Source organism: Saimiri boliviensis, chromosome 8 (genome assembly GCF_048565385.1).
Source record: "Saimiri boliviensis isolate mSaiBol1 chromosome 8, mSaiBol1.pri, whole genome shotgun sequence".
Classification (NCBI taxonomy): Eukaryota; Metazoa; Chordata; class Mammalia; order Primates; family Cebidae; genus Saimiri; species Saimiri boliviensis.
In genome coordinates, this window is record NC_133456.1 from 118,864,947 (window position 1) to 118,887,904 (window position 22,958).

General features: G+C 43.9%; 1 protein-coding gene across 8 annotated transcripts in view; it reads right to left on the minus strand.

Moving 5' to 3' along the window:
- Positions 1-22,958, minus strand: part of WDR37 (WD repeat domain 37) — a 152,286-nt gene that overhangs the window by 46,757 nt on the left and 82,571 nt on the right. For 2 of the 8 annotated variants that reach the window (XM_039478936.2, XM_039478935.2), the window contains exon 14: positions 14,451-22,952. The exons of the other annotated variants lie outside the window; for them this stretch is intronic. In XM_039478936.2, the coding sequence (XP_039334870.1) occupies positions 22,821-22,952 (132 nt within the window). In that variant the 3' untranslated portion in view covers positions 14,451-22,820. Of the gene's footprint in view, positions 1-14,450; positions 22,953-22,958 lie in introns of those variants that run through there. 8 annotated transcript variants of the gene reach the window in all.

Sequence of the window (22,958 nt, forward strand, 5' to 3'; positions counted from 1 at the left end):
AGTTCTGGCTCTCTGACTGATCCCACCATCCCATCACCCTCTCCCCACCATCACTCCACCTCTACCCTATAGATCAAAGTGATTGGAAGCAACACATACTGTGGTGAACCTAAGCTCAGGGCCTTCACTGCCTCCAGCGTAATAAATGATGGCCCCCAGTCACACTCTTTGCTCTCTTAATGGGTCTCTTTCTCATTCCTTTGTCGCCACCAAACTCAAGATCCCATGGGTGGGGTGCGGGGCTGGTTCCCTACATTCTTGCTACTTACCTTCCACTAAAAATATCAGCTACTTGACTATGTACTAGGCACTTGATACTCACTTTTCATTACTGTTTTTAATCCTCACAACTTTAGGGAATGGGTATTTTTGGACCCACACAATACATGAGGAAACAGTGTTAGAGAGCTGAGGCAACCTGCCCGATATATCAAAGCGACACGGTTTGAGCTCTTAACCTCCATCCAGATGGCTTTCAGCTGCTCTCCAGAAACCTGAGAATGTGGGGAGATGGATGGTTTCTCTAGTACGAGGCTCTTCCTTTTATCCGGTGCCATTAGCTACCATACAACACAGATGTCTCCATGGTGAGACTGGTTTGCCCACATGGAACTTCCCCGTGTGGCCCCATCATTGGTCACGAAAGCCACATGTCACGGTCCATGTGCCCTTAAGAAAGTATGTCTTTTCTGTCATGTGTGTTTCTAGTTCCCCACTACCATCTGCTCAGGGTCTGAGCTGCCGTGAGAAATGCTACCCTGTTGTACCTGCCAGCACATATTACCCCACAGAATCCAAAACTCCTCCAGAGAAAACAAAGCAAGACTCCCAACTCCTTTCCTTGCCAGCCACCCCTGCCCCCAGAATTCACTGCAGCCAACACAATGCCAGGCTTCAAAATTGGCCTGTGAGACATTGGTCTAATTGTGTCTGAAACATTTGCATAGAACTAAGGCTCTGGTATTTTCTAATTATAGGAACCACGAACAATCATGGTGCTGCCAAAGTTGAGGAGGCGTTTTATAGGTGCAAATCTTCACAGTTTCTTCTGCCAGAGACACAGAGAAGGCTCACTGGATTTTCTGTTCTACCTCAAAAGCATTGCATGTTTTTCCTTATTTCTTGTTATTTAATTTTTTTTTAAACAAGCCAACCAATTAAAATAACAAATTAATTTTTAAACAGGCAGCTCCCAGAACATACTGGCTGGACCCCAATAACTCCCACACTGTGGAATGTCAAGGGCCTCATCTTTAAAGCAGGCCTTATCGCTCATCAGCTATCCTGCCAGATGCAACTGCTCTGGAAGCAAGTGCCCAAAGATACAGGACCTTCTGGAAAGGAGACTTCAGGCGCTGAAAAGTGTCTTGGGAGAGCAGCCTGCTCTATTCCCAGCTGGCAACTAAGTTGGTGGTAGTGTTGATTTCACTGTCTGTCTGGGCTTGGGTTCTCCCAGAAATAGTCTCTGAGTCAAAGATTTGAGTGATTTATTAGGCACCTGCTCCCAGGCAAAAAAAAAAAAAAAGGTCAGGAATGGGAGGATGAAAGGTAAGACACCAAAATGTGTGTACGCATCGCCCTCACAGCTGACATGGCCATGTGCCAATGTGTCAGCCAGCAGGATGGTGGCATGGTGCTGAGCACCCTCCACCCTCCAGGAACTGTCCCTACCTGGAATACAGGTGTGATGTACAGAGCACATGCAGCCACCCTGCAGCATGAGATGAGTGTGAGTAGACACACAGAATGAAGCTGGAAGATGAAAAAAAAAATTCTGGCTTGTTGACTTCATGGGGCACACAATGAGCCTTAGTAGATCATTTTCAGATATAAATATGCAAGAGAAGAAAACCCCCACTTTATTTCAAAGCTTATTATGTCTACAACTCACCTGCAGATATTGTCAAAATGCAGGTTCTGACCAGAGACTTGGGCTTGCAACTGAGATTATCTGCAGCTGAAATGCAGATAGCACTCTGAATAGCAAGGGTTTCAGCCCCGAACTAATCCTAACTGCTTGAAACAGATAGTTTCAGATTGGGGAGGAAAATACTCTCACCTTCTTTAAACTACTATGATTTGGGGGCCTGTTAAAATCTCAAAAAAAAAAAAACACACAATAAACATTTCACTCTATTTCATTTAGGAAACAAATGAAGACCCGAATCACAAGTCTCTTTGGAAACTGTTCTCAGCCTTCCTAGCTCAGTGGAAACGGCGTTTTTCAGGGACACTGGGCCCAGTGGGGTCGGGTGGGATCTGTACTGGCTCCCCAGGCATTCACACCTTGGAAAGAGGGTCAGGTGGGGTCTGTGCTGGCTCCCGGGAGTTCACACCTTGGAAAGCAGGTCGGGTGGGGTCTGTGCTGGCTCCCGGGAGTTCACACCTTGGAAAGCTGCAGAGCTGACTCTGAGTTGTGCCCTTTCCAGTCCCCGCATCATCCCTCATCTACATAAAGCATACGGGTGCAGGCTACATGTTGGAAAGCAGCACTTTGACACTGTCCCCTGGATTCTCACGGCCTCCCTCTCACAGGAGGGCATACATGGACCCTGGCCCTGAGAACGTCTGAGCTCTCTCTCCTGCGTGTGCTCCTGTGGGAGAAATTCGGCCTCCGACTGCCCTCGGGAAAATGGAGATGCCCCAGTGCCGAGGCCAGAGCCAGTGCAAGAGGCCACGGAGGCCCCGTGACTCCTCCAGCGGGTTCCTGAAGCCATCCTGAAGCCATGTCCTTGCCCGTGGGGGAAGAAAGCTGAACTCCCACCTCCACAGCCAGGCTGCCGTGCAGCTCAGGAAAAGGTGTGGTGCGCTGGCCTGGCTGGCGGCCTCTGAATGTGCAGAGCCTTGTGGTGTCAGCTGGATGTTTAGAAACTCACCTGCTTTGGGATAATGCAGTGAGACCTTGGGGGCTGCGCTGCCTGAGATGATAATCTCGGGTTTGCAGGGGAGGTTTAAAGGCCTGCTGGGGTCAGCGGCTGCCTCTCTACCCTAGGAGAAGAGCAGCATGCCCCACGCTGGCTTCCTGCGGGATGCAACCTGCATTTTCACCCTAAACAGAAACAGTCTTGTACATCTGCTCGCTAGCATAGAAATGAGTTGTTTCCCCCAGGTTTATTTTAGTTAATGGATCCAACTTTTTTTTTTTTTTAACTGCATTGTTTTGAAACATCGCTGGAGTTTCTCAGTCTTCATGTTACTACATTTTTGACGTATTGTGATTGAAATGCTGTTTTAACGATGGTCAAAGCAGCTTCCAAACCCTCCTTCCCTGGCGAAGCGGTGAGGAAGGTGTGCGTGGGCCCCTCTCCCCGTTGAGAGACATGAAGGGAAGGAAACCTTTCGCTGTACAGGTCACCGGCATTGAGCTGCTGTCCTCTGTCCTGCTGGGCATGGCCCACACCGTGCCAGCCCAGGTGCCCCAGCTTTCCATGACTGGGAAGAAACGTCGCCCCACCCCACACAGACTTGAAATCTGCAATTTGGAAAACTGAAATCATCTTTGTTTTTTCCTTTTTTACTTTTCAATTCCTTCTTCTTCTTCAGTCAGACACTCTCAAAATTTTGGAGTCATCATTGATTCTTTCTCTCCCCAGTTCAGTCCAAGGCCAAGTTCTGCCGTACCCAGAGCATCTCCTCAGTGCCTTGGCGTGACAGCTGCTCCTCTGCCATCCACCCTGGATGAGCCGAAAATGGTCCTTCCTCAGAGATGCCCGCAACGCACCGCTCCGGCCTGAGAAATACCCTTAACAGTCGCTCCTGCCTCAGAGACGCCCGCGATGCACCTGTCCTGCCTCAGAAATACCTGCAACGCGCCCGTCCTGCCTCGGAAATACCTGCAACGCGCCCGTCCTGCCTCAGAAATACCTGTAACGTGCCCGTCCTTCCTGGAAATACCTGCAACGCGCCCGTCCCTCCTGGAAATACCTGCAACGCGCCCGTCCTTCCTGGAAATACCTGCAACGCGCCCATCCTTCCTCAGAAATACCTGCAACGCGCCAGTCCTGCCTCGGAAATATGTCTCACCATCACGCGATCTCGTGTTTATTGAAGGAAATCAGATGCAGCAGTAAACATGCTTCTCAGGCTCAGAAACGAACCCCTGGCCACTGTTCCAGTAAGTCCGCTCTGTGCTTCCGAACCGTGTGGAAAAGGTTCATGAAGGAGGCACAGGCAGCCCTGCGGCTCCTTCCATCGGGGCATCCAAAGCCTGGGCAGCTCCAGGCAGTTTTAAGAGAGGCTGTTGATAGGCTTATTCCAAAGCAAACAGCACTATGCCCCTGACAGGCCAATGATAGCACTGTGCAGTGCCTGCAGGCCCCGGGGACACAGCCAGAAACTAGCTTGCTCCAGGACAGGGGGCCCTGGAGACACATCCACAGAGCCAGCCTGCCCTGAGGACGGGGGCCTGGGGAGCACAGCCACAGAGCCCAGCCTGCCCCAGGATGTGGGACTTGGGGGGGGGGGGGGCACAGCCACAAAGCCAGCCTGCCCTGGAGACACGGGGCCTGAGGACACAGCCACAGAGACAGCCTGTATGAACACAGCAGAACTTCCAATCAACCAGATAACCACGCAGCTGCACAGCAATGTATGAACACAGCGAAACTCCCAACCAACCAGATAACCAGGCAGCCGCTGCAGCAATGTATGAACACAGCAGGGTGGCAGCCCCACCGTTCCCCACACTCCCTGACCCACACTGACACGCACTCCAGTGACAGCTCAGGCCTTCCTAGAAAGGGTAGGTCCTGTAACATTTGTAGGTGAATTCTTGGATGTGAACCACGTGTCCTTAGACATTGATATTTCCATAAAGAGAGAGTCAAATAGAAAATATAAGGAACCTTGCAAAAGTTCTCAACATGCGGAGAGATCTCTTATCTCCCCTTAAATATCACAAATTTCTTTGCAACAGAGACCATATTTTATCTCTCGATGTTAAGGACAAATTGGCAGGTAGTCTAAAAATCTCATTTTAGAGACATGGAAATTGAGACCCAGAGAACGGCTGTTGTCTGGTTTGGAGAGAAAAAGAGAGCTAATACAGTCTGAAAAATGCATTTTAGAGAATGGTTGAAGATAAAAGAATATTACAAAACCTGGCAGATGTTAACGTGTTATAAGCACACAAAAGAATTTAAAACTACAGTGATCTTTTCAAACATCGTATGATTAATTTAATTCATATGGTGGTCATGAAAAGGAGATTATTTCAGAGTAATCCAAGATTTATACCAGCTGTGGGAGGCAGAATCCTCATCCCCATCCCAGGCCCTGTGACTGTGTGATGCTCCATGGTGAGGGATTAAAGCTTCAGAGAGAGGAGGCAGCTACTTGGCCGACCTGGAAACCTAGAAATAGGGAGGGTGTCCTGGGTCATCTGGGTGCAACCCATGTAATCTCAAGGGCCCTTACATGGAAGCTGGCAGAAGAGAGAGGCCAAGGGACACTGGATAAGGGAGGGACAGGGCAGGCAGGGCCATCTGTGGCCTTAAGGATGGGGAGGGACCCACAGGGGGGTCCCAGAAGCTGGAAGGTAGGGAATGGCATCTCCCCAAAGCTGTTGGAAGGAGCCCAGCTCTCGCTGAGTGGACGCCACGTCGGACTCCTAACCCGCAGACTGTGAAATAACCAACCTGTGTTCATTTGTGACAGCAGCCCCAGAAGACTAACGCAGCCACTTATGCCAATATATACATTTTCCTATTTCTCAGAAAATTCTATAATTTCTATAATTTCCTGTATACAGATTTTCCTGTACTGCTCAGGACACTGTCCTGATATGAATATGAAGCTACTGATAGATAGAAAATCAACAAATAGAAAGTTAAAATACTGGATTGACTACTTCGGTGCATAACATCAAAGTAGGGGTGAGGGGGCTTCGCAGCCTGAGCAGGAAGCAGGACCAAGGGAGCCTCTGTCCTTTGTGTGTGCACATGCATGTGCTAACACATGCATATATGTGTGGCGTCACACATGTGCATGTATGTATGTGGTGTGTAGGCTCCTCTGTGCACGCTAACACGTGCATTTGTGTGTGTGGTGTGTGGGCTCATTTGTGCACAGTTACATGTGTGTATGTGTGTGGTGTGCGGACACTTGCTCACACGTCCATTTGTATATGGTATGTGGGCTCATCTGTGCACTGTGTGGTGTGTGGATGCCTCTGTGTGCAGTCACAAGTGCATTTGTGTATGTGGTATGTGGGCTCCTCTGTGTGCAGTCACACATATGCATATATGAATGTGGTATGTGATGTCTTTGCTGACATGTGCATGCTCAGATGGGTGTGTGTGTGGTGCCTTTGTACATATGTGCATTTGTGTGATGTGTGCGTGCATGTGCATGTGTGTGTCCTCACGTGTGTGCATGTTTGTGTGTGATGTTGGGAAGTCAGGAGGGTGCTGCCTGTCTGAGGATGGATCAGGAGGGAAGTGGCCCTGGGAAAGGAGCCTGAGGACAAAGCCATCCATGACTGAGCATCCTGTGTCCCCCGTGTGCACTGCCTGTGATTGAGTGTCCTGTATCCCCGCATGTACCGCCCATGACAGTATCCTGTGTTCCCGTGTGCACCGCCCGTGACTGAGTGTCCTGTGCCCCCACGTGTACCACCCATGACTGAGCGTCCTGTGCCCCCACATGCACCACCCATGACTGTCCTGTGCCCCCACATGCACTGCCCATGACTGAGCGTCCTGTGCCCCCACATGCACCGCCTGTGACTGCCCTGTGCTCCCACATGCACCACCCGTAACTGTCCTGTGCCTCCACGTGCACCGCCCATGACTGAGCGTCCTGTGTTCCCACGTGCACCGCCCAAGACTGAGTGTCCTGTGCCCCCCGTGTGCACTGCCCGTGACTGTCCTGTGTCCCCCGCATGCACCACCCATGACTGAGTGTCCTGTGCCCCCACATGCATCGCTCATGACTGATACAGAACTACCAGAAATTCATCAAATATGTAAAAGAAGTAAGCAGCACTGACCAGTGAGATCTATTGAATTTTACAGAATACTCTATCCAGTAACAGCAGAATATAGATTCTTTGTATGCACTCACAGAACTTGTAACAAAGTAGAACATATATCCTGGGCATAAAAGCAAACCTTGGGAAATGTTAAATAATTGAAATCATGCAGTATGTTCTCTGACCACAATTATTTAAATGTTAAATAACTGAAATCATGCAGTATATTCTCTGACCACAATGGAACAACTGAATAGCAGAATTAGAATCAACAGCAGAAAGAATGGGAAAACATCCAAGCACTTGAAATTAATAACGTACTTCTAAATAACCTATAGGTCAAATGGAAAGTTTTAAAAGAAATATGAAATGCATAGAACTGAATAAAAATTAAACACACCAAAGTGTGTGGGATATCACTAAAGCAATTCCAACAGGGAAATTTATAACACATAAAATTTACATTAGAAAAAAATAAAGATCTCAAATCAATCATTTAGGTTCTTACCTCAAGAAATTAGAAAAGGCAAAGTAAATCCAAAGCAAGTAGAAAGGGGAAATAATAAATATTAAAATAGAAATTAATTAAAAGGAAAACAAGAGAAAAAAAATCAATGAGACAAAAAGTTAGGTCTTCACCCCCACAGCCCCAAAAGAAAACCAATAAAACTGATAGACCTCTGACTAGGCTGAAAAAGATAAAGAGAAGGTACAAATCACCAAAATTAGGAATAAAACAGAGGATACTGCTACAGATCCTGGACCCAGCCACAGACTAGGAGACAGTACTTGCAGACGTCACATTTGATAAAGGACTGTTATCCAAAATACACAAAGAACTCTTAAAACTCAATAATAAAAAAAAAATCCAATTTAAAAATGGGCAAAAGGTCTCAATAGACACTTCACCAGATAAGATATACAGATGGCAAGTAAGCACATGAAAAGATACTCATCATCACATGTCACTAAAGAATCACAACTTAAAAAAAAAAAATGAGATAATGAGATACTACCACACCTATTGCAATGGCCAAAATCCAAAATACTGACAATACCAAATGCTGGCAGGGATATGGTGCAACAGGATCCTTCATTCACTGATGGTGGGAGAGGAAAAGGTTGCTGCTACTTTGAAAAGTAGTGTATTAGTCCATTTGCACACTGTTGATAAAGACATATTCAAGACTGGGAAGAAAAAGAGGTTTAATGGACTTACAGTTCCACACAGCTGGGGAGACCTCACAATCATGGTGAAAGGCAAGAAGGAGCAAGTCACATCTTACATGGATGGCGGTGGGCAAAGAGAGAGTTTGTGCAGGGGGATTTCCTCTTTTTAAAACCATGAGATCTCTTGAAACTCATTCACTATCATAAGAACAGTGCAGGAAAGACCCACCCCCATAATTCAATCACCTACCACCGGGTTCCTCCCACAACACATGGGAATTGTGGGAGTTACAATTCAAGATGACATACAGGTGGGGACATAGCCAAACCATTATCATGTAGTTTGGCAATTTCTTACAAAACTAAACATACTCTTACGGTATGATCCAAAAACTGCAGTTCGTGGTATTTACCCAAAGAAGTTGAAAATTTGTCTACACAAAAATTTGTACACAGATGTTTGTAACATTTTTATTCATAACTGCCAAAACTTGGAAGTAACCAACGTCCTTCAGTGGGCAAATGGACAAATAAACTGTGGGATATCCAGGCAGTGGAACATGATTCAGCAGTAAAAAGAAATGAGTTATCAACTCATGAAAAGACATGGAAGAACCTGAAATGCATATTGCTAAGTGAAAGATGCCAATCTGAAAAGGCTACATGCTGTAGGATTCCAACTACAGAACATTCTGGAGAAGGCAAAACTATGAGTGAAGGTAAGTTTTTTAAAAGTCAGGGATAGACTGGATAAAGAAAACGTGGCACATATACATCATGGAATACTATGCAGCCATAAAAAAAAAAAAAGATGAGTTCAGGTACTTTGCAGAGACATGGATGAAGCTGGAAACCATTCTCGGCAAACCGACACAAGAACAGAAAACCAAACACTGCATGTTCTCACTCATAAGTGGAAGTTGAACAATGAGAACACATGGACACAGAAAGGGGAACATCACACGCTGGGTCCTGTTGGGGGTAGGGGGCTAGGATAGGGATAGCAAGGAGGTGGGGGGTTAGGGGAGGGATAGCATTAGGAGAAATACCTCATGTAGATGATGGGGTGATGGATGCAGTGCAGCAAACCACCATGGCATGTGTATGCCTATGTAACAAACCTGCATGTTCTACACATGTACCCCAGAACTTAAAAACCAGTGCTTGCCAAGGCTGAGATGAGGGAGGGCTTAATCAGTGGAGCACAGGTTTTCTGGAGCAGTGGCACTACTGTGCATGATCCTAAAATGATGGATCCATGGCATTATACATTTGCCCAAACCCATAGAATGTCCAAAACCAAGAGTGAACCCTAATGTAAACTGTGGATTTGGAGTGATAATGATGTGAAATAATGAAAATTTTCATAATAAAATGCTGTGGAAAAATAAATGTTGATATCATGACATCCAGGTGGCAGAATCTGGAGCTCTGCATAGAAGTTGGCTCGGAGAGAAAATTCAGAAAGTGGCCAGCATGCGTTTCATAGGATGCAAATTCAAATTTCTGCAGGAACCCGGTGGTTACGGTGCTGACCGGGTCCTGACAGGCATCTAGACAGGGCAGCCCCTCCTCAGCTCCACTGGTGGCAATGGGGAGATGCTGGCCCAGTTTTGTCTGGTATGCTAATATTTACAAGAAAAGTGAAAATTTTGAATCTTAAATTTTTTGCTTCATAAATGTTGATAATATTTAAATATTAGTTTTAAAAAACAGACTGTCTGAAGGTATTCTTGGGAGTGGTCTTTGGGGTTGACAAGCCTCTTTCCTTACAAAATCTGCAGGGATGATCACGCCGCTAGCCACTTGGCTGAGGAGAGATGCCTGGGTCCCAGCAGCTCCTCACTCAGGAGAGCCGCCCGGGTCCAACAGGTACCTCATACTGTTTTCTGACAGCGTTGAACCCACTCTCCAGGACATCCAGTCATTTACAGAGTTGCTGGAAGATACAGCATTTTAAATGGATTCTTCATCCCACAGGCAGTCATTACTAGGATGGAATATTGTGGGATTCCTCTTTCCTGGCATATCTGGAAATCTTTGAAATACAGAACATAACCACCAACTAGAAAATTACCAGGAAATACATACTGCTTCCCAAATAGTTCAAACACTGAGTGAGTTCCTCGCAGTGGATACTGATGATTCCTAGACAGTCTCTAACCGCAGGCGACTCCCCGGGGCAGTCTCTAACCACAGGCGACTCCCGAGCAGTCTCTACTGCAGGTGACTCCTGGGCAGTCTCTACTGCAGGCCTGCTGTGTCACCATGTTGGCATTTCACCCTTTTCTGAAGTAGCCATGCAAGAACTGGAGAGGTCTTCAGGAACTGCTGGAGGGGCCTAACCAAGGAAGGGTGACAATGTGGTCCTCCCTTGTTCAGAGTGTACTCAAGTCCACACGTGACTTCAAAAGATGCTGCAAAGCCATGGACTGAAGCTAAAACTAACAACGCAAGCCCAAGACTTCAGCCAAAAATGAAAAGAAAGAAAGAAATGGAAGCACAATGCTGCTTCAGTCTATTTTAGTTTGGGCTAGGAAAATCATTCATCAATCCCTCAAGACAATTTTATCTGTGGGTTAGAAAATAACACCTTTCATAAACAAACTCATTTACAAGGAGAGAAGTGTAAAGCCAGAAGGTGGAAGCATCGTTAAACGATTCCATTGCTGAGGGCAGCATGTAATCTGGGATAGACACAGCAGCAGAAAGGCAGGAAACAGAAGAAAATCTGTTGTGGCTGGGAGGAGAGGTTTGTTCAGAACCTTGCCATCAGGACACCCTGGCCTCGTGGAAAGGTATCAAGCCCTGCACCACCCAGCCCCGTTCTCTTTTCTCAGATGGTCTAGAAAAGGGAAGCCTGACAGGAGCAGTCTCTGAGCACTCACGGATATATCTGAAGGCGCTGAATTAGCATAATCATCCTGTGCATTTTCCAAACAGAGACAGATTTCAACCACTCCAGATTATGATGTTCTAAATCTAAGTTCAATTTTATATCTGAAAAATATACATTCCATTCTTGAGAAAAAAAGAAAGTAACTGCAATTAAACACTACTGTGCAATGTTTCCTAAAGGGCTATGAAATGTGGTTTCATTCTGGTAAAGACAACTTTTATGTTTTTGTGACTTTACTTTTCCTAATAAAATGTTTTCACTTAAAAACAATAGCAGCAATAACAACCACCAAAAATAAAAACCACAATGTGTCACCTATTTTAAAAGTTCTCATCTACACAGTTAGATACTATGGAAATATAATTTTCTCACTTCTATTTAAATCAAAGACCACAGCTTCCCACCTTAAGTGAAAAAAGAACAAAGTAAACTCAAAAGTAATGAGAAGAAAGGAAATAATAAAAATCAGAGCAGAAAACAATAAAATACCAAATGAAATAGAAAAATCAATGAACCAAAATCTTGTTCATTAAAAGTATCAATAAAATTGATAGACCTTCAGCCATATTAATCAGAAAAGACAGGAAAGGAAGACATAGTTACCAATATCAGGAATGAGAGAGGTGACATTATTACAGATTCCACAGATACTAAAACATGAGAAGTGAATAATGTGAACAACTTTATGACAATAAATTCAATAGCTTAGATGAAATGAAGGAATTCCTTGAAAAATATAAGCTATCAATGTTTAACTCAAGTAGAAACCGATAACTTGAATTATCCTCATATCAAATATATTTAACTTACCGTTTAAAACCTTTTCACAAAGAAAATTCCATATCCACATTGCTTCGCTCATGAACTCTACCAAACATCTGAGGCAAAAATAATACCAATTCCACATCAACTTTTTCAGAAAATTGAAGAATAGGGAAATCTTTCCAATTCTATGAGGCCTGCATTACACTGATACTAAAATCAGACAGACATTTCAGAAGAAAACTGCAGCCTAGTCTCTTATTAACATATATAAAAGTCCTTAGCAAAATAATTGTAAATCAAATGTAGAAATATAAAAAAGAATAGTACAGGATGACAAAACTGAGCTTATCTTCAAAAACGCAAGGTTGGTTTAACATTCATAAATCCATTAATATAAATCATCATATTAACAAAATATGGCTATCTCAATAAGCACCAAAAAAATTGAAAAAAAAAATCCTGCATGCATTTCTGGTAATTCTTCAGCAACCAATAAATGGAACTCCTCCAACTTGATGAAGAACATCTGTTGAAAACATAAGCTAATATCCTAATTAATGGTGAAATACCGAGTGCCTTCTTTTTCAGATCAGGAACAAGATGGAGTTCACCTTCCCCACTTTGGTCCCACATTGTATTAAGGGTTCTCACCATCACAATACATCAAAGTAAAAAAATAAACCAACTGCTATTATCACAAGGTAGAAAATCCGACAGAACCTATTCTAAAAGTGATTATAATTAACTGGTAAAATTTTTTAAAACTGCAGGATACAGATAAATGCACGTTTCCTCTGTTTTTGTCCTGGAAACTATTTCTCTCTCACTTTTGCAGGATAATTCTCTAGACACAAAATTCTTTACTGATAGTCTTTTCTTTCAGACTTTTAACATTTCACTCTATTCTCTTCTTAGTTGCATGGTTCCTGATGTCTGATGTCATTATTAATATCGTTCCTCCACAGATAAAAGTGTTTTTTCCCTAACTCCTTTCAAGATTCTCTTTTTATCTTTGGTTTTCTGCAGTTTGAATATAACATGCCTAAGTGTTGACCAAGTCTCTTGGTATTTATCCACTTGGTATTTCTTCCTTAAGCTTCCTTGATTTGTAGTCTTGTGTTTCCTATTAATTTTGCAAAGTTTTCAAACTTTCCAAATTACTTTACATCTTTCTCCTCATCCTTTCTTTCTCCTCCTGGTATTCCCAAACATGCATATTACATCTTTTGTAATTTTGCCACAAATCTTTGATACCATTCTGCCTTTTTCATTCTTTTTTTTACTTTGCTTTTCAAGTGGTTTCTATTGAAGTTCACTGATGCTTTTCTCAGCCATGTGTAGTCTGCTAAAAGCCAATCAAAGGCATTCTCCACTTCTGTTACGGTGTTATTTCTTTCTTTTATTCTTAGAATTTCCATTTGTCTACCTACATTACCCAACTGTTCTTGCCCGTTGTTCACTTTTTCCACTTGAGTCCTTAGCATACTCATCATAGTTATTTTTAAATTCGTGTCTGCCAATTCCAAAGTCTCTGAGTCTGGTCTGATGCTTTGTCTCTTCAGATCGTGTTTTGACTTTTGGTGCACCTTCTCATCTTCAACTGAAAGCTAAACGCGGCGTATTAAGCAGAAGGCACTAAGGTAAGCAGGCTTTTGGTGTGAGGTTTTAGCCTCTGTCTAGGAGGGATGCTGGGCTTGTTGTCTGCTGCAGCTGCAGCAATCAAAGGCTTCAATATACTCTGGTGTCTTTGCTTTTGTCTCCCCTGTTGTCTTGGATTTCCCTTGAAATTCCTTCTTAAGTTGAGACGGAGCTCTGGCCCCTTGGCTGTCCTTATTCAGGAGCTCTGTGGTTGTGAGGCCAGGTGGAAGAAGGATAGGGAGGAAAGAGAAGAGGAGGAAAGGGGAGAGGAAGGGATCGGACTGTAATGCCATGATTTGGTCTCATGTTTTCAGGGGGCCTGCACACTGTGGCTGTAACCTCCACAAGTGATTCTCAAGGTATTGCCCCCTGAGACAGGAAGGCTGAGAGGCTAGAGCTGAGTGATTTCTCCCAACTCAGTCATGCTGGTGAAGGCCTTGCCCTTGCAGAGTGGGGTCTGTAGTGAGAAAGCTCTGGCTGGCTTCACAGTCACCTTCCCGCCCCCACCCCACCACCACCACCATACTGGAGGGGATCTTTCTCCCATCTTCACCATGGGAACTTGGTGGTGCTCCTGGAAGTAGAATCCATGAAATTGAGGCAACCAGCAGACCAGACATCTGGGAGCCTTCACTCCACAGTCAGCTCCAGCCTCCATCAATGCCTCCATGACCCCATTTGGGGCCCCTAGCCATTTCAGGCTCCAGCAGCTGCTCTTCCAGAAGCCATCATTCTCTGTATCTGCCTGTTTCTCCAGTTTTGGGGTCAGCAGTTTGCCCTGTAACCACAACTCTCTGCTGTGATCTAAGAAAAATCACTGTTTTCTGTTTTTCACCTTTTTATGGTGAGGGTGGGAGAGACTACTTCCAAGCTCTTTTACATGTTGGAATGGAAACCACAGGTCTCCAGAACAGCCACATTGGAAAATGGTATGGCAGGTTCTCGGAGTTAAAAATCAGCATTTACAGAAATTCACCCAGGAGAATGAAAATATGTCAACACAGAGACTTGTGCACAAATGTGCATTATCAGCTTTATTTGAAACAGCCAAAAACTGGAAACAATCTAAATGTCCATCAGCAGATAAACAGATAAATGTGGTATGTCCATACAAAATCCTACTCAGCAATGAGAAGAAATATATTGGTATACACAATAAAATTGATCTTTCAAAATAATGTTTCTGAGTGAAAGAAACCAAAACATACATACCATATAATTGCATTTATATAAAATTATAGAAAATGAAAATTAATCCCTAGTGACAGAAGGTAGACCAATGTTGGAGTGGGGGGTTGGAGTGGGGGGTAAGGAGGGGCAGTATGGGGAACATGGAGGGGCCCAAGTGACTTCCTTGGGGGATTGTGCATGATTTCGGTTGTGGGGATGATTTCATGATAAATGCCTGTCAAAGGAAATCACGTTTTATACCTTAAATATGTCTGGTGTGTCTCTTAAACCAGAATAAAGCTGTTTCTAAAGACAGGAAAACTAAAATTAGCTCCTTCTGACAGGAAGTGGTTAGAGAACATATACAATTAATTTTATTACTGAAAAAGAAGGAAAATAAAGTTTATCAGTAGAACATTTTTATATTATGGAGCTAGAAAACTCTTTAATACTTCAGGAGCTAGAAAACTTCTGTAATACATATGCATTACAGAAAATGATTACATGTTTAGCCATTATTCTAGAACTTATCCACCTATGCAATGAAATGCTGTTTTCCCAAAACACAGACCAAGAATAAAAATTCTTATTCCAGTATGTGGTCATTGCTCAATAACCATTTTTGGACTGTCTCATGGATTTGAAATGATTTTCAGTCCCAGTTTATGAGCAACATTAGAAAACTGCTCTTATTGTTTCATGCTCAAACCTGGCAAATGAAATCCTTATTACATTTCCTTCTTTAAAGCTGAGATTTCCAAAATGTATTTGAAAGCAGACCAGTTTTGACACAGTGTAACTCACTGCCTTTCAACAACTTCCTTAGCGACCATTTTCTGAAGAACATTATCTTGGAACAAAATTGGCTTTGAGTTTCCTCCTATAAAATGTGCACAGTGCCTGAAAATCAGACAGTATAGAATAATAAAACTACATGTTTGTAAATGGAAAAAGTACTAATATGTGAAGCGAATAAAATATGGCCCTTCAAATGATGACTTTAAAACTGATGCTGTCAAAAAATATTGGTATAAATCCCTGCATCTTATCGGCATTCACTTTATCCATCTTTGGAATAACACATGCTTTCTCTTTAGAATATCTTATAATACTTTTTAAATTATATATTAGGTACATTGAAGAAATAGTGTTAAAAAATTCCTTCAAATTATAAAGTATTATAAAGTGTGAATACTCAGATTGCTTGAGCCCAGGAGTTCAAGACCAGCCTGGGCAACACAGCAAAACCCTGTCTCTACAAAAACATACAAAAATTAGCCAAGTATAGTGGCACACATCTGTAGTCCTAGCTACTAGGGAGGCTGATATGGGGGCTGATATGGGAGGATCGATTGAGCCCAGGAGATCGAGGCTTCAGTGAGCTGTAATTGGGTCAATGCACTCCAGCCTGGGTGACAGAGTGAGACACTATCTCCAAAAAAAAAAAAAAGAAAAAAGAAAAAAAAAACACATCTGACTTAAGAACCAAACACTGCCAATTCTCCTCTTCCCAATCCCACCCTTTGACCCCAAAATATGTGAACACAGATTAGAGAGATGCACAGGCAGACGTGGTTTGGTTTTCCTTGTTTTTATACTTTATGAAAAGTTTCATATGTCCGTGGTCTTCAGTGCCTATGCTTTCATTCCACATTATGTTCCTAAGACCAAGAGTTGCATGCAGCATGTATGTTCCTAAGATCAAGGGTTGCGTGCAGCATGCTGCTCTCCAATTTTACCGCTCTGTGCCATTTCTCTGTGTTAAATATAACCGTTTGTCTACCCCCATCGATACGTTTGGGTTGTTTCTAGTTTGGTGCTGTTACCCTGCACAGTCCCCTAGCACATGTGGGGACTTTAGAAGAGTAGTTCTCAAACTGGACAGTAGAATTCCGTGTGAGAGCATGTTTATCACAAAAGGCAGTTCACCCTTCCCCAGATATTCTGAGTCAGTAGCTTCTGGAGACCCAGAAGTCTCCATTTTAACAAACACTCAAGACAATTCTAATGCAAATGCTCTACACATTCCAGCGTAATCAACCATGTTCTAAACACACACCTAGTGTGCTGGGCACGGATGAATGCACAACAGCCAGACTGTTTCCAAGATGCAGAGTTCTAGTAGTCTATATACGCTCCACAGATTTTCCCTTCAATCTAATGACTGCAAAATGGTATTTCATTTTGGCCTTAATTTTCCTATTCCTGATTTCTGTATTTTGGTATTGGCTCTTATTTTCTCTTTTGTGACATACCTATTCAGGTCTGCTGTTCAATTTCCAATTATCCTATGGACATATAAAATTTTATTTTGTTTGCTATCCTGGATAGCAGTCCTTTGTGATATATATATGTTGCAACTACCACTTGCAGTTTATCATTTCACCCTAAAGGTGTCTTAGAATTAACAGAACCTTTTAACTTTTGAATTCATCCACCTTTTCTCGTATGCCTAATGGATTTTTTTTAGATGGAGTCTTGCTCTGTCGCCCAGGCTGGAGTGCAGTGGCTTGTTCTTGGCTCACTGCAACCTCCGTCTCCTGGGTTCAAGTGATTCTCCTGCCTCAGCCTCATGAGTGGCTGGGACTACAGGTGTGTGCCATCACACCTGGCTAATTTTGGTACTTTTAGTAGAGATGGGGTTTCACCATTGACCACGCTGATCTCAAACTCCTGACCTCAGGCAATCCGCCCACCTCAGCCTCTCAAGGTGCTGGGATCACAGGAGTGAGTCACCTTGCCTGGCCTGCTTAATGCATTTTTAAAGAACTGTTTAATAAACCTAATGTTATTTTAAAAATTTAATTTTGATGATTCTCCTTTAAAATTTCTTTTAACAGCTAATGCTGGAATTTTTTGTTTGGTGTGAGGTTGGGATCCAAATTGATCATTTAATTTCATATGCATAACAAACAGTACTAGAACAATTAATTAAATAGGTTACTGTATTACAGTTCTCCAGAAAAACAGAACCAACAGGATGTATACAGATACACAAAGACTTGTGATAGGGATTGGCTCATGCAGTTACGGAGGCTGAGAAGTCCTGCTGTCTGTCATCCACAAACCACAGGCCCAAGAGAGCTGGTGTTTTTGTTCCAGGTCAAGCCCGAAGGCCTGAGACCCTCCTACCCCCAATCAATCATGCCTAGACAAGGTGTCACGTGCTAAGGCATGACCACTCCGATAGCATCCACGGTGAGAGGCAGACATGGTGCCAGGTGAGAGGGAGGCAGAGTCTGTGGCGTGGTGGGGGCAAGATGCTCATGAGCACAAGTGACAGATGAACTTAGCTAAGATAATAATGTCTCTAAGCTGTAGCTGACATTTCCTAACCTATCATCAACCTTTTAAGGTGAAAATCCTGATCATATATTTATATATTTTAGGCTGTTGGTGCATGAAACATCTTGAGTACATTAAGAAATGCCTGCACAGTCAATACCTTTCCTAGATGTTTTCTGAACTTTCAAATGAAGAACACTTCTTTCCAGCAAGAACTGCCTGTTCTAACCCCGAGATATAACTCAATTCATCCTCTTTCTCCATCCCTACTGCCACCAACATAGCCCAGCAGCTAACATCCTCCACCTGGATGACTGGGCAGTCTCTCCACTTCTGATCTTCACCCTCTCAGGTGCAGAGGATGAAAGCTCTTCCCCAGAGCTTCCTAGCAAGACAGTGCCTGCGTGTCATCCCAGCTACCCCATGCATGCCACTACCTTTCACCTGCACTCTGGTCACACTGTGACCTCAGCACCTGAAGTGTGCCAAGCTCACCTAGCTTTTGCATATGGCACTCTGCTCACTGGAAACTCTCCCTGCCACTGCCTGGTGCCTTGACTCACCTCAGAGAAGCCTCCTTGACCAGATACCCAAGGTAGCTCCTCACTATTCTCCACTCAGTGCACAAACCAAGAGACCCCAGGAAATTCTTGGTTGTCTTCCACACAGAGCTCCTGCAGCTCCAAAGACCTGCTTAGTTCATTTTCATTTTGGCCAAAAGCTGCTTAATAAAAGATATTCTACTAAAATTAATTTAAAATTACACAAGACTTTTGGCCAGGCGTGGTGGCTCAAGCCTGTAATTCTAGCACTTTGGGAGGCCAAGGCAAGCAATTAGCCTAGGCAACACAGTGAGGCCACGTCTCAAAAAAAAAAAAAAAAAAATTTTTTTTTAATCAATAAAAAAATCATAAAAGACTTTTAGCTAATTTCATTTTCAGCTTCTTCCCACTGTAATATAAATTGCATATGTTGCATATAATAAGTTCAGGTGTTCCCAAATTTTAGCATAATTTTTTAAATTCTAAGTTATTAAGGAAAAACAGATGGTAAAACTATAGCTAGTAAGGGAGACCAGTGTCCTGGCGTTTTGGTGAAATCACGGCAATGTATAAGCATTTCCTTCTGAATTCTTGATACTAATAGAGCATGAACTTTTATATTCACTGAAGATGTAACATTATAAAATTTAGACAATAATCACAGGCTATCTAAGGAGGAAGATTGAGAAAGTTAAGTAACCAGTGGAGAAATGGTCTGCCTTTCTGGGTGAAGATGCTCCCAGCGCCAACACAGCTTAAGCAGTGGTCTCGCCAGTGTGAAGGAGGCACTGTCTGCACAAGCAAGAACCCTCCCAGACTCTCCACCTGCTGACACCATAACAACCTCAGCCTCAGCCACAGTTCGGGCCATAGCCACAGCCACAGCCACAGCCACGTCCTCAGCCACCGCCAAGGTCCCAGCCACAGCCCCGGCCCCAGCCCTGGTGTCAGCCTCAGCCACAGCCTCAGACGAGGCCACAACCGTAGCCCCAGCCCCAACGCCAGCCTCAGTCTCAGCAACAGCCACAGCCACAACCACAGCCAAAGCCACAGCCACAGCCACAGCACCGGCCATGGTCTCAGCCTTGGCCTCAGCTTTAGTCATGGCCTCAACCACAGCCTCAGCCACAGTCTCAGCGCTTGGGTGAGACACGGCCATGCACCAGGAGCCCATGCCAATCTGGTTTGCATTCCCCCACAGAAAGTGGCACCTACTTTCTGTAACTGTATTTTTTTTTTAACTTTCAAACAAGGTTACTGCAATGAGAACAGTACAAGCATTTTATTATACTGAGGAACTTTACCAAAAATTATATTAAACGGTTAATCCTTATAGAAGTTGTTGAGGTCCTGATGGGAATGAAGAAGCATAATTATGTATTGTTTAATGTTAGCATAAGAGATGGATAGAAAACACAACTGATTTTTTTAAGTCCAAAAATTTTTCGAATGACCAGTATTATATTTGTTCAACTTCTGGGTCATCGTGATGTTTCTACAGTCATTCCCAATGTTTCACCAAAACAAAACATGAAAAATGATAAAAATAATAAAATAAGAGACTCCCAATAACACAAAGCTTTTATAATAGTAATTATGGAACACGGACATTTTAATGAATTTCATATTGCAATGAAGACACTGAACACTTAGAGACAATTATATCGATACAATAAAAACTGATTCCACAGAACACTTATAAATGCATACTTTCCTCCAAAGAAACATGTTTTTCACAGATTTAAGTAACAAATGATTTACATAGGATTCTTCAGATTCCAAAATATGTACAGAATTTTTGTCTCTACAGAAACTGATGAGCAGTGGTTGAAAAAGAGAGTTGCTTTGCCCAACAACACGGCTCTTATGAAATTCTGTATTGATACACACTTTATAGCAACCACACATTTTCCATCTATTATTAAATGAAATTCTGGACACATCAGCATAAAGAACAAAACTGTTCCCATTTCCAAATACTGTTTCAGACGACATCACATGTGGCTGACAGCATGACTTAACTTAGCCACACACATGTGCACATGCCCATGCGCGTGTGCACACACACACACCATCCCCATCTTGTATGTGACTCCTGATTAACACACTGCAGTAGCAGTGATGAGTTCACGTTAGAAGATGACACAGCGGCAAACAGCACGGCGCCTCCACTCCCGAGAGCTCTCCCTCGGCATGACAGGGCTGCGTCCCGAGGATGTGCAGGAGGAGCCATTTCTGAGGTACCTCCAGTTTGCTGGAGAAGGTGAGCAGGTGTGGCAGTGAAGGTCACCAGCATACCTGGGTCTCAATGGCCACTCTGACTATGGATTTTTAAAAGCTTCAAAAATGTTTTAATCTGGTTCCTAAGTTTGATTTAGCTATCTGCAGCCATCTTTCAATGTTCCTAACCAACATCCTAAGATACCCAGACTTTCAAATTAAACTCCGAGGAACCTAAGCCGGCACTGTGCAGTGGCCCCGGAAGCCGCCCTGGGCTCAGGCCTTTGCATGTGCACTGCAGGAGGCTCTAGCAATCGGACCTCCAGCCATGAGAAAAAGCAGGGCCCAGCAACATCCAGACACAGCACAGCTGTACATGAGGCAAGTTCACTCAGGACAGTAGGAGTCAAAACCTGAGATTCTCATCAACCGGAGGGCCCAGGAGGACTCTGGACAGTGGACTCTCTGAACAGTGCAGTCAAGAAACAATGTCAGACAAAAACACAACACATTTTTTATCTTTAACATCAAAATAACTGAAATATTTGCTGTTTGTCCCTTAGCCACATCAGATCCAAATGAGGTCACTGTCGATTATTCTTCGGCCTCAGGCTGTCAGTCATTTCAGAATCATTCTGGAGGATTTAGATCTGAAGCTCGCAGGACCAGCCCCTGAAGACCCAAGTAAGGAGGTGCCTCTCACCCTTGGTGAGCTGCACAGAAGGACAGGTCTGAAAGTCCCACGTCCTACTGCACCTACATCTACCAGTCCTCAGATGGGTTCCCTCCCACATCACCGTTAAACGGGGCAAGACACAAAGACCTGGGGTGTCACACGACAACTGTAAAGATCACCTTCCTGTGTCTCTCCAAGTGGTAAGCCTCCAGGTGGACGTATTCAAAGGACTGAAAATACGAGAGGCAGGAACTGAGAGCCTCTTTATCAAAACTATAACTCAACAAGAAACACTAACATACAGATACCAGGTGAGCAATAATTCCCAAGAAGGCAAGAACACCAGGCTCCCTCAGCAGGAACGGGACTGGCACTGAAAGGCGTCCCCCTGTCGGAGCTGAAGCGTCCCATCACAGGGCCTGGTGGCTGCGGCCATCAGCATGTGCGCCTAAGTGGCGAGCCTATACCTTCAGGACACGTCGGTGTGACTGTCTCTCTTGCCTTTTGAACTGAACTCAGTATTCCAGCTATAAACCAAAGTGCTCCAGTCAGGCACCAGTGAGACCCAAAGTTTCCCAGAGACCCGTCTCTGAGGTAGTGTTGTTGGCTCTCAAACACCACCATGGGAGTGAGCCCATTCGGAAGCACATGACTGAGGTGCGGAGAATTCACTGGGCTCTGTGTGCAGGCAGCAGGGTCTCTGATCAAGGTCAAGTCACATTCAATGGACAAGTCATTTGAAACATCTAAAAACTGTTTATAACCACAGCTATAAACTAAAGTGCTTTACATTCATTTTGCTTAATACTTGAAATCAGTGACAAGAATCCTATTTCAAAATTTGCTAGCATGAGACCTTGAGAGATTGAAATGATTTTCTACAAAAAAAGCAGAACCCTTTTCTTTCCTAAAGAAACTCCAAATGGCACAAGTCCAACATCCCATGCTTCTTTTTAACTTCTAAACTCCAGGTTACCTTTGCAGAACTGTAACAGAAATGACAGTGGAAGCGGACTACATAACAGCACGTGCTGAACCTCACACAGAGGTGAACACAAATCCCGGAGTGATCCTGCTGGTCACCAGCCAGCACAGGCAGATAAGCACAGTTACTCCAAGGGACGCAGGACTGCCAACGCCGCCACATAATGCACAGGTTCACATTTAATTCACACAAATGTAATGCCCTACTGTTCACCTGTCCAACGTCAACAACTCACAACCATTTCGTGTGCTACATGGGCGGTGAGCTTCGCCTCTATGGCCTAAAGGACCCAATACACATACACAAGACAAAAGTAAAAAATACGACCACACGTGTCTCTGTACACTTCATGCAAGCTGGGCACTATGTGAAAAGAACACATACAAAGCACCCTTCCCAGGGTCAGACTCTCACAAAAATGGCTGATTAATATGCAAAAGAGCCTGCACCCATCAAAGGTCCGTGCTGGCAAACAGGGACACTAAGGACTGCCGGTGACCTTATTTTTCTTGCAGCAATGCAGGGATGTTGATGTTCCAACCAATGGCTTGCCGGTCAAACCCACAGGTGAACAGATTGCACACAGGGTGGTCTTCGCTCCACGCCGAGCAGCACACCATTCTCCTGTGGCCCTAGTG